The sequence below is a fragment of the Pantherophis guttatus genome, chromosome 12 (genome assembly GCF_059756535.1).
Source record: "Pantherophis guttatus breed Tessera chromosome 12, ASM5975653v1, whole genome shotgun sequence".
Taxonomy (NCBI): domain Eukaryota; kingdom Metazoa; phylum Chordata; class Lepidosauria; order Squamata; family Colubridae; genus Pantherophis; species Pantherophis guttatus.
Genome location: NC_142074.1, coordinates 14,657,075 through 14,668,935, shown reverse-complemented (window position 1 = coordinate 14,668,935; position 11,861 = coordinate 14,657,075). Strand labels below are relative to the sequence as shown.

Sequence of the window (11,861 nt, the reverse complement as noted above, 5' to 3'; positions counted from 1 at the left end):
TCCAATGATCAGCTGTGTCGTCCTATTTAAAATTGCTAGAAAACAGGAAATCCTGCTTTCTAGTGAATCTAAATTGCGTGGCACCGCTGTTCCCCCCCCCCCCCGTTGTTATACTTACCTTCTGAAGACTTTTTCCATGGGTTTGGCACGCAACGCGCATGTGCGGCCAGCGAACCGGTAGCAAACCGGTTCAGATTTCACCGCTGAACTGGACTTTCTGCTTTTTCTTCAAAGACATTTTCGCTTCTCATCCAAGAAGCTTGGATGAAAGAGCCGAAGAAGCTTCTTCAAACGGCTTCAAAGAAAAACCAGAAAGTCCAGCTGCCTCTTGGAAAAAAAGCATCTTAAGTAACTTACCATCGCGTGGGCAACTTTCCTCCCTCTGGCCACGGACAGGAGTCTCTTGAGTTGGCAACTTTGAAGACTTTGTGGATTTCAACTCCCGGAATTCCTCCGCCATGCTGCTGGCAGAGGAATTCTGGGCGTTGAAGTCCACAAACATGCCAACGTTGGGGGATGTCTTTGGAGAAACCCTTTGATATGCTGTGAAGGGAGTAAGATAGGCTGGAGCGCCTTCTGTGATTTCCTGCTGAGTATATCCCCATTTGCACAGGCTGATCGGGCTGGAAACAATTCCCCGCCCCCCCCCGGCCTTTTTTTGTCAAATGTTTTAATGGAGTGAAGTTCTCTCGTCTGGCCGAGGCTCCTTCTGCATTTACATTTTAAAAATAGCCAGGACCCTTGTAAATTCGACTGACTGGCATGTTTGCATTCTTAGAAACGCAAAGGGTCTCGGGAGTGGGGGTGGGGGGGTTGTGTCTCTTTTAAAAAACTGGCACATCTGTAGCCGAGGCTGCTCTGGCGTTGCTTCAAAATGCAAAATCTCCATTCCCACCCCACTCCTGGGGGAAGGATATTGCAAAATCTCCATTTCCACTCCACTCCAGGGGAAGGATACTGCAAAATCCCCATTCCTTCTCCACTCCTGGGGGAAGGATATTGCAAAATCTCCATTCCCACCCCACTCCAGGGGAAGGATACTGCAAAATCCCCATTCCCTCCCCACTTCTGGGGGAAGGATATTGCAAAATCCCCATTCCCACCCCACTCTGGGGCCAGCCAGAGGTGGTATTTGCCGGTTCTCCAAACTACTCAAAATTTCCATTACCGGTTCTCCAGAACCTGCTGGATTTCACCCCTGCCCCGACCGGGGAGATAGCTTTAGGCAGCCTGAGAAAAAACAAAACAAAACTGGAAGCGCGTGGATCAGTACCCGTTTCCTTGATCAACTTTTTGTGCTGCCTTCGACTTATTTTCCCCCTTCCACACGTCTCTGTTTGTGAAACTGAGCAAAATTCAACACGGTCTCTGCAAAGAAGCTGCTCATCGCCCCCCCATCACCACCCCCACCCCCCACCCGACAGCTCAGATGGGTTTGACACCAGCATGCAGAGAGAAAGGAGGCTGAATTTTGATCAAGGAAAGAACAGCGCTTCCTGATTCTCTCTGTGCTCAGGATAAAGCTACGGAGGGGCTGCCGTTCCCCAGGGGAGGGGATCCCAGTCCCCATCCTCTCTCTGCCTTCCGAATCCCTGTGCAGCACGCCCGTCCTTTCCCCCCTTCCGCCCCGCCCCAAAAGAGAAGCCGCCATGCCACGTTCTCCCACCACCCAACTTTCCATGTCAAGACCACCTCCCGGGACCCAGAAATGAGACACGGGAGACAGGGGCCCTGATGCAGGTTTTTCTGTACAGAAGTGTTTTTTGACACCAAAGCCTTGTTCAAGAATAAAACAAATCAAGGGGGGGGGGGGAAAGGGTGGAACCAGCAGCCAGAATAAACACCCAAAGGCCGAAGCCTCGACATGAGAAAGAAAGTGTGGGGGGGGGAGGAAGAAAGTGGGTGGGGGGGAGGTTAAAAACAGAATGGGTTTGCTTATTAGGGAGGAAGGGGAGTGGGGGGGGTGTCGAAGAGGCAGCCAGCCTCCTTTGGGAAAAAGAGGAGAGGAGGGGGTGGGGTGGGGTGGGTGGGAAGAGAGAAGCAGAAGGAAACGTAGCTTCCGCCAACTGGGAGGGAGGGGCGGGGGGGGGAGGGGAGGTGGACCGCAAACACAAAAGAATAAAAAAGCATCCTGACACCCCCATCCCGTTACAGGGGAAGAGCCGGTAAAATGGGACTGCCCAGTCCTTGGTTAGCACCTGTACATTAAAACTGTACCATCTACGTCAGGGGTCTCCAACCTTGGCAACTTTAAGCCTGGTGGACTTCAACTCCCAGAATTCCTCAGCCAGCTTTGCTGGCTGAGGAATTCTGGGAATTGAAGTCCGCCAGGCTTAAAGTTGCCAAGGTTTGGAGACCCCTGATCTATGCCTCTCATCGCCCCTTTTCCTGCCCCCCCCCAAGCTGGGCTGCTGCTCCACTGCCTGGTTGAAGATGGTGGTCTGGCCACCCAAACCACCGATGGAACCAAGGGAGATATTTAAAAAAACAAACAAAAAAACAAACAAAAAAAGGCCCCAAAAATAGGAGGGAGGAGATTTATGAAAAAAAAAAAAAGTTAGATCAAAATACTGAAACTCCTTTGGCTCCATACCAATTCAGTCCCCATCCGTCTCTCCAAAACAGCAGAGATGAGACCACTTTATGGAAAAGGGCGGGGAGGGGTGGGGGGGAGCCAAAGAGGGAATCATCCTTCCGCCCGACCCCCAACCCAAAATCATCTGGATGTCCCTCCAAACGAAAGAAGGAACGCTGCGGGGCGACCCCCCCCTCCTCACCTTTCATGAAATCCCAAGGGAGGGGAAAGCAGCATCAGTCTGGTCCAGCCGGGATTTGAGGGGAGGGGGGGGCGGGCTCCAGGAAAACACCCCCTCCTCCTTCCCCCTCCTGCAACTCAACTCTTCCCAAGAATCACAGTGATACAGACCTAGCAGAAAATCCCCCTTCCCCTGCCCCCTCCCTTCCCCCCCCCTCACCCCACTCAAAAGGAACACCACAAATTAAATACTAATTAAATAAATACCCTGGAAGAACTTGGGACAGGGTTTAAAAGTGAGGAGGGGGTGGGGAAAGGAAAGATGCGTTCCACTCCAAAACCCACCAAGGCCTGCAAGAAGGAGGGGAGGGGCAGCAGACTTCGAGTCCGGGGGACGGGGAGGAGGGGGAGAAGAGGGCGAGAGGGAGGAGGCAGCTTCTGGCCTTCTCCCCCCCACCTCCCCCACCCCTTCAAATGGGAGGAGAAGTGACCAGCTGCCGCCGGTCAATAGAAGGTCTGTGGGTAGCGCCCCATCCCCTTTGGCCTAGAGAAGGCCGCCTCATTGGTCCATTATTGCCTCCGGGTGCAGTCCGACGGGTGGTGGGAGATGGGGAGGGCCTTCTCCGGCTGGCCTGTCACGGGGGTGGGTGGTAGTCCCCCGTCAGCTACTCCACGCTTCGAACGCCACTTCGGAGCCCAGCAACCGGACCAGCTCTGGCTGGTAACGGACCAGCTCTACCGTCTCTATGGCGCCCGGAGTCGCCGGGGGACACACGTATTCCTGGATTTCTTCCGGAGCCAAGACCTGGCTGAGCGAGATCTGGTGCTGGAACTCCGCTCTGGGCAGAGTCGTCACCTCAAAGTGCGGGAAGCGAGCTTGAAAGATGCGGGATGAGAGTTTCAGGCGCTTGAGGACGTCCGAGAAGAGAAACCAGTTGCAGGGCCTGGCCGGGAGACAAAAGGAACATATGGAGGTCAGGGGAGCCCAGGAAAACCTGAGGCCTTCTGTGCTATTTTGTTCCAGAATCTCCCCAAGGATTTCTTTCCTTTTTAAAGTATTTTTTTAAAACATTTATAACAATTTTATTAATTTATGATACACCTATATATAGCAAAATATAAATTTGATATACATACATACATACATACGTGTGTGTGTGTGTGTGTGTGTGTGTGTTTCCTTTTCGTAGGCTTTATGTGTATTTCTCTTTAGCCAGGTTCTTCCTACGTAAACCAAGATTTTTATGCAGCCCTTGTTCAGTGAAATCACAATTCACTAGTTTTTAGGCTTTTTCTTAGACCCAGACTAAGTCTCCCAATGAGCAGCAGAGTGCTTTGCTGGTTGCCAGAAAAAAAGCCTAGAAACTATTTTGCTGATAAAGAAATAAAGGGAGACTAGTATAGATCTATTTCAAGCTTTTTAGCTTTCATCAGCTAGCCATACCCTTACTTGGATTCGAACTTGGGCTTCCTGCATGTTAGGCAGTTGAATTAACCTTCTGAGCCACACTGAGCCAAATTCTCCTCCCTTCATCAGCTTGAGCCAAGGGAAAGATTAAGTGTTTTTCTATTTCTTCATCAGCAAAATATAAATTTGGTATAAAATGGTTTGTCGTGAATGCGACTGCTTGAGGGCTCCTGGATTGGAGCTGAAAGGCGAAAGGGAGCAGAATGCCCCCTCCCATATGTTAGGGTAGACCAGGTCTCTCGATAGAAAAACAATATATATATATTTTTGAACCCCCAAAATAAGCGCTTGGCCTTTTTTTCGGGAGGTCTTATTATTTTGGGGTGGTGGAGCAAGATGGGGCTCCTCTTGTTGTCTTACCTGATTTCCAGTTTTGTCTCCCTAACCAGAGGAAATGGCGGGGACCAGCCTGGCTAGGGGGGGAAGGGGGGGGAACTGAGCTGCGTGAGGGACCAGGCCGGTGCACATGCACACGAGTGCCCTCTGGCCTGCTGCTCACGGAAGCTGAGCTGTGCACGTGCTCCAGCCAGCTATTCACGGGGCTCAATTCCGAATACTCCGTGGCCCAGTAGTGGGTCTCAGCCCGGGGTTGTGCCCCCCTGCTGTAACCTTCAAAACTGTGTTTGTTGGGTGAGGTGAGGCCACCTGTTCCCAGATTTGGCTTAGCTTTCTTATTAATTGGGTGCTCCGTGATGCCGACTGGAAGATTGTGGAAATTAAATGTATCTGGCAGGTTAAATCAGGGGTCCCCAAACTTGGCGACTTTTAAGACTTGTGGACTTCAACTCCCAGAATTCCCATGCTGGCGGGGGAATTCTGGGAGTTGAAGTCCACAAGTCTTTTTTTTTTTAATTTTTTTTTAATTTTTATTTTTTTTAAAGTTTTTTTATTAGTAATTCAAAATTAAAAACATTGGACATAGATATGACATCACTGGTCTCAAGCATCTTCCAACACTTTTAATACAAAATATACTAATGATATAATAATATATTCCTTACACCTTATACGTTATTTAAACATAGTATAATACTAATCATTTATGCCTTATTCCTATACAATTATACATATCTATACCTACATATACCTATCTATACAATTCACATACAAATTTATCTATAATAAACGTATATAATTCTAGTCTAACACTATACATTTGTCTCGGCTATCCTCCCTTTATCTAACCATTCATAGAATTTTGCCCAGATTTTATAGGACAAAGTTTTGCTTTTATCCTTGAGTTCCAAGGTGAGCCTATTCATTTCTGTGCAGTTGAAAATTTTTAGTAGTATTAGTAGAAGTCCACAAGTCTAAAAGTCACCAAGTTTGGAGATCTCTGGGTTAAATGAACGGGGGGCTGCAAGGTTCAAAATATATATATACCTGGGTTGTGGTAACACCATAAGACTCAGGGATTTGGAACTGGCTACAGATTCACCGTCCCTGCCTGATCCCCCAAGCCCCGCTAAAATCCTTTGGAAATTGCCGTACCGTTTTCCTTCGATCTGTAGAATGGGCCTCTCTTGCCCACTCACCCCCCCAATAAATCCCACTCTTTTGCTTCAGGCTTTTGCCAAGCCTGTCATTTGGCACAGCGGGGTTGCCCGGATGCCCTTCCCCTCCCAGAGCAGCTGGCAAGCCCCCACCGGCTCCGCCCAAGCTCAGAAATCAGAGGAAAGGGGTGGGGGATGGGGATCTCGCATAGGGGAAAGCCTTCCCCAAAGATGCTCTCGACGGCTCCCCTTTGTTTCCAGGATTGTCGTCTTCTCCTTGCCCCCACATGGCGTCTCCGCCTTCAAACCAGCCGAGTGTGTGTCTGTGTGTGTCCACATTCTTACTCCGGAGACTTACCCTCGGGAGACGGAAACTTGCAGGTTGTAGCAAGGAAGCAGCGGCTTCTCCGAGAACTCAAACATTAAGTCGTCCGAGTCCCGCTCCTCCTCGTCCTGATCAGAGCCCCCAGGAGGGTCGAGCAGGAGGTCGCAGCTGATCTCTTCTTTCGTCTCTGAAAAAGATGCCGACAAGGGAGGGAAGATGAATAATACAATTGAGCGAGTTCACGAGAAGAGTCCTCTACTCCTCTGCTCGCAACAGAATCCCTTATGCCACCAGGCTTGAAAATTTGGGCTTGGACAACCTAGAACTACGCCGCCTTCTGTCTGACCTAAGCGTAGTACACAAAATTGTCTGCTACAACGTCCTTCCTGTCAATGACTACTTCAGCTTCAACCGCAACAATGCACGAGCAAATAATAGATACAGACTCAAGGTAAACCGCTCCAAACTCGATTGCAGAAAATACGACTTCAGCAACAGAGTGGTCAGTGCCTGGAATGCACTACCTGACTCTGTTGTACATCCTCAAATCCCCACAGCTTCAATCTTAGACTGTCTACCGTGGACCTCACCCCATTCTTCAGAGGTCTGTAAGGGGCATGCATAAGCGCATCAGCGTGCCTTCCGTCCCTGTCCTACTGTCCCCATTTATTCGTATCCATTTCTTGTATTCATAATCAAGTTTATACTTAAATCTGTTATACATGTTTGACAAAAGGAAGGAAGGAAGGAAGGAAGGAAGGAAGGAAGGAAGGAAGGAAGGAAGGAAGGAAGGAAGGAGCTGCCAGCAGATGTCCCTGGTCTGCGTGTCTGGCCCATTAACGACTTATTTGTGGCTGTGGCAGAAGCTGCACATCCGGAGAAGGAACAAGCAGACGGAGAAGACAGAAGCGAGGTCTGCAAGAGCACCGGCAGGAGGCAGAGCCCCCAAATTACAGCCTCGCGGTTGCTTTGAAGCCGGCTTAAAAGAAAAAGCGACTCATTCCCCTAATTCTTCTGGCTGCAGGATGGACAAGCAATACCTTTTCTTTTTTCCCCTGTGATAGTGGTGGGAAGGGGACTTGAGGAATAGCTTAGTCTCTTAACTCGACTGGCAAAACTAGCAACAACATCGGTAAATGGGGGACGCGGGGGAGAGGAAAAAAAAGCTCAACAAACTGAAGGAAGAGACATTTTGCACAAGTGCCCCGTCTGTCTTTCTGCAGGACAGTGAATTCTGCACGTGGAAGACCAGGAGAAGAGAGGAGAAGGAGGGAAAGGAAAGGGAAGGAGAAAGGAAAGGGGAAAGAGAAGGAAAGGAAAGGGAAAAGGGGAAAAAGGAAAAGAGAGGAAAGAGATAAGGAAAGGAAAAGAGAAAGGAAAAGAAGGAGAGGAAAGGAAAGGAAAGGAAAGGAAAGGCGGAAAGGAAGGAAAGGAAAGGGGAAAGGAGAGGAAAGAGATAAGGAAAGGAAAAGAGAAAGGAAAAGAAGGAGAGGAAAGGAAAGGCGGAAAGGAAGGAAAGGAAAGGGGAAAGGAGAGGAAAGAGATAAGGAAAGGAAAGGAGAAAGGAAAAGAAGGAGAGGAAAGGAAAGAAAAGGCGAAAAGAAAGGAAAGGGGATAGGAGAAGAAAGATAAGGAAAGGAAAGGAGAAAGGAAGGAGAGGAAAGGAAAGGAAAGAGAAAAGAAAGGGAAGGAATGGAAAGGGGAAAGGAGAGGAAAGAGATAAGGAAAGGAAAGGAGAAAGGAAAGGAAAGGAAAGGAAAGGAGAAAAGAAAAGAAAGGGGAAAGGAGAGGAAAAGAGAAGGAAAGGGAAAAGGGAAAAGGAAAGGAAGGAGAGGCGAGGAGAAGGAAAGGGGAAAGGAGAGGAAAGGGAAAAAGGAAAGGAAAGGAGAAAGGAAAGGAAGGAGAGGAGAGGAGAAGAGGGAAAGGAAAGGAAAGGGGAAAGGAGAAGAAAGAGGAAAGGAGAGGAAAGAAGGAAAGGAAAGGAAAAAGGAAAGGAGGCAGTGGTGAAAGTTGTACTTGTTAACTGGGCATGTGTGCAACCACAAAACCCAAATCAAACCACCGCATCCATCCAAGACCAAGATTATTTTTTGAAGATTGTAATTCAAGTACAGTTTTCAAGGCCCTACTTTGTGTGTGTGTGTGGGGGGGGGGGGTAGCTGACTAAATAAGCGTTTTCTCTTCCAGAGGCTCCTCAATTAGGAAGCCCATCACTGTTGTCATCTCCCGACACTCAGGGGTAGGAGGAAATTAACACAGACTGCAGTGGCTTGTGTTGGCCTTGGGGTCAAGCAGGCAGAGGGGCCGGCTTCTCTACTCACCTAGTACCGAGCTGCTGTAAAAATCCCAGGCGGTCTGGGGATCCCCATCAGGTCGTCCCTGCAGGTCCAAGAGATGATCTACAAGAAAGGCCACCCAGGAAGAAGCAAGCTTAGGTGGATTCTCTTGATCCCGGGGGTTTTGGGAAAGACCCCTAAAATAACTATCTTTTTTTTTTTTTTTTAAATCACACTGGAATGATAAATCCAGCACAATTTTGCAAGTCGCTTGCTTTCTGGATTTTATGTTTCTTGCTCAAGGAGCTTTCCTGCAAAACCCACCATGTAGACTTTGCATTTTAAACCCATCTCAGCCTTTCCTCGGAGAAATAATAATAATAATAATAATAATAATAATAATAATAGTTGTAATTGTAATTGTAATGATTGTAATTGGAGCCCTTGGAGCAATACCCAAAGGGCTACCCCGCTATTTAGAAATTCTAAGTTTGCCGGACTTGAACATTTTGACTCTACAAAAAACCACCTTACTCGGAACAGTTTACATCCTCCGACGATACCTTAACAGTTCCTAGGTCCTTGGTTAGGACTTGAGCTGCTGAGCTATTAACCAGCCTCAAAGGCTGTGAATCCCACTAAAGATTAAATAATAATAATAATCATCATCATCATCATCATCATCATCATCATCATGTCCTAGCCAATTCAAGAGTCCAGCTGTTCATCTCCTAGAAATCGGTAATCATCAACGTCATCATCTTTTAACGACCCCATAATCCCTGGCAGGGTGGAGTCCGGGCAACTGAATGGAGCTAGCGGAGTATTTTAATGGCCGGATGCCCTTCCTGTTGCCAGTGCAGAGTTTTGTTCAGCAGATATACCGTATTCTCAGTGTCCCCAGAGAGAGAAATATCTGCCTCTACCTAGGATCGAACTCACAGCCTCCTGATTGTGAGGGCGAGAGCACCACCTCTAAGCCACCGAACCACTCCTCCTAGGAATCGGTAATCCTTCCCACAAAATTGAAATAACTTTTCCATTTCATTGTAGTGTGTTGTGTGCGTTTTCCATCCCTATGGAGGATGAATGGACGGATGGGCCAAGGATGGTGGAGCCTGGATAGCTCTGCAGACTAAGCACTGTAATTTAACACCAGCTGTCTGCAATTAAAGTAAGTTCAAATCTTGCCAGGCTCAAGGTTGACTCAGCCTTCCATACTTTCTAAGGTAGGTGAAATGAGGACCCAGTTTGTGGGAGCAATAAGCTGACTTTGTATAAATATACAAAAGTATGAAGGCTATTGCTTAACGCACTGTAAGCCGCCCTGAGTCTCCGGAGAAGGGCGGCATATAAATAAATAATAATAAAAAAAAACAGCTAACAATAACGACTTTTTGGAGGAAGCAACTTACCAGTCAGGAAGCTCTTCATCACATCGCTGTTGGCCAGCTTCAAGGCCGTCTGCCCCGAATAGGTGGCCAGGGTCGGGTCAGCACCGTAGGAGAGGAGCAACCACAAAATCTTCAGGTTGTCATTTGCGACGGCATCGTGGACAGGCCTGGTGGTGGTGGGGAAAACTTTTAAATAAATTTCGTCGTCTCCACTTCCTGGAACAGGCTGAATATTTTGCACATCTCCAGGTCTCAGAGTATTACCGGCTCCTTGGTTCCTTCCGGCTACCATTTCAGAACAATCTGGAACTGAACACACTCAAAACCGTAGAAATGGTGGGGGACTTTAGGAGAAACCCCTCCCATACTATCACCTCTTACAATACTAGACAACACAGTATCAACAGTATTCAAATTTCTAGGTTCTACCATATCTCAAGACCTGAAATGGACACCTAACATCAAAAACGTCATCAAAAAAGCTCAACAAAGAATGTTCTTTCTGCGCCAACTCAGGAAGCTCAAACTGCCCAAAAAACAGTTGATCCAGTTCTACAGAGGAATTATTGAGTCTGTCATCTGCACCTCCATAACTGTCTGGTTTGGCTCTGCAACCCAATAAGACAGACACAGACTTCAGAGGTAATTAGAACTGCAGAAAAAAACAATGGCTACCAACCTGCCTTCCTTTGAGGACCTGTATACTGCACGAGTCAAAAAGAGGGCTGGACATAAATTGTTTCAACTCCTACCCTCAACGTATCTTTTCTTTTTGTGTACACTGAGAGCCTATGCACCAAAGACAAGTTCCTTGTGTGTCCAATCACACTTGGCCAATAAAGAATTCTATCTCCCTCCCTCCCTCTCCCCCCCACCCCATGGCCCCATATCCTCAGCTTCCCCAGGAGGATCCCGACTTGCCTGGTGCCATCTTGTGCGCTGCAGTTCACGTTGGCCCCGTGTTCCAGCAACGTCTGCAGGATGTCTACCCAGCCCCGAGCGCAGGCCTCGTGAAGAGCGGTGTACCCGGCGTTGTCTCGGTGGTTGACGTCGTTGTTCGGCTTCTGCAGGCAGTACATCACCACGTCCTGCAAAAGGGAGTTGGCTCGCGGTTGGTCCAGGGACGTGCTCGACTCCCGCATATCGGGATGAGAATTTCCACGGCAAAGCTAGGGGGCGGTTAAGGGAACCCCCACCTGATTTTATGACTTTTTTTTTTTTTTTTTTTTGCAATGGTGGCTGGAAATGAAATCACGGCAGTTGTTAAGCGAATCGCACGGTTATTAAGCGAATCACACGGTTATTAAGTGAATCCACTTCCCCGATTGGCTTGGCTTGTTGGAAGCTGGCTGGGAAGGTTGCAAATAGTCATTACGTGACAGAAGAGGAGAGGAGAGGAGAGGAGAGGAGAGGAGAGGAGAGGAGAGGAGAGGAGAGGAGAGGAGAAGAGAGGAGAAGAGAAGAGAAGAGAAGAGAAGAGAAGAGAAGAGAAGAGAAGAGAAGAGAGGAGAGGAGAGGAGAGGAGAGGAGAGGAGAGGAGAGGAGAGGAGAGGAGAGGAGAGGAGAGGAGAGGAGAGGAGAGAATAATAATGGAGTAGGGTAGAGTAGAATAGAATTATGGCGTAGAGTAGAGTAGAATAGGATTATGGAGTAGAGTAGAGTAAAGTAGAGTGGAATGGAATGGAATGGAATAGAATTATGGAAAAGAGAAGAGAGAAGAGGAGTAGAGTAGAGTAGAGTAGAGTAGAGTAGAGTAGAGTAGAATAGAATAGAATAGAATAGAATAGAATAGAATAGAATAGAATAGAATAGAATAGAATAGAATAGAATAGAATAGAATAGAATAGAATTATGGCATAGAGTAGAGTAGAGTAGAATAGGATTATGGAGTAGAGTAGAGTAAAGTAGAGTAAAGTAGAGTGGAGTGGAGTGGAATGGAGTAGAATTATGGAAAAAAGAGAAGGGAAGGGAAGGGAAGGGAAGGGGAGAGGAGAGGAAAGGAGAAGAGAGGAGAGGAGAGAGAGGAGAGGAGAGGAGAGGAGAGAGGATAATAATGAAGTAGAGTAGAATAAAATTATGGCATAGAGTAGAGTAGAGTAGAGTAGAGTAGAATAGGATTGTAGAGTACAGTAGTGGAGTGGAATGGAATG

At 47.8% G+C, this 11,861-nt stretch overlaps 1 protein-coding gene across 6 annotated transcripts in view; it reads right to left on the bottom strand.

The window, feature by feature from the left end:
• Positions 1–2,523: 2,523 nt before the first annotated feature.
• The window catches only part of BCORL1 (BCL6 corepressor like 1), a 64,363-nt gene continuing 55,025 nt past the window's right edge, over positions 2,524–11,861 (bottom strand). For all 6 annotated transcript variants that reach the window (XM_087877554.1, XM_060692120.2, XM_087877557.1 and 3 more), the window contains 5 exons: positions 10,633–10,799; positions 9,733–9,878; positions 8,363–8,440; positions 6,075–6,228; positions 2,524–3,699 (listed from right to left, as the gene is read on the bottom strand). In XM_087877554.1, the coding sequence (XP_087733680.1) occupies positions 3,417–3,699; positions 6,075–6,228; positions 8,363–8,440; positions 9,733–9,878; positions 10,633–10,799 (828 nt within the window). In that variant the 3' untranslated portion in view covers positions 2,524–3,416. The remainder of the gene's footprint in view (positions 3,700–6,074; positions 6,229–8,362; positions 8,441–9,732; positions 9,879–10,632; positions 10,800–11,861) is intronic.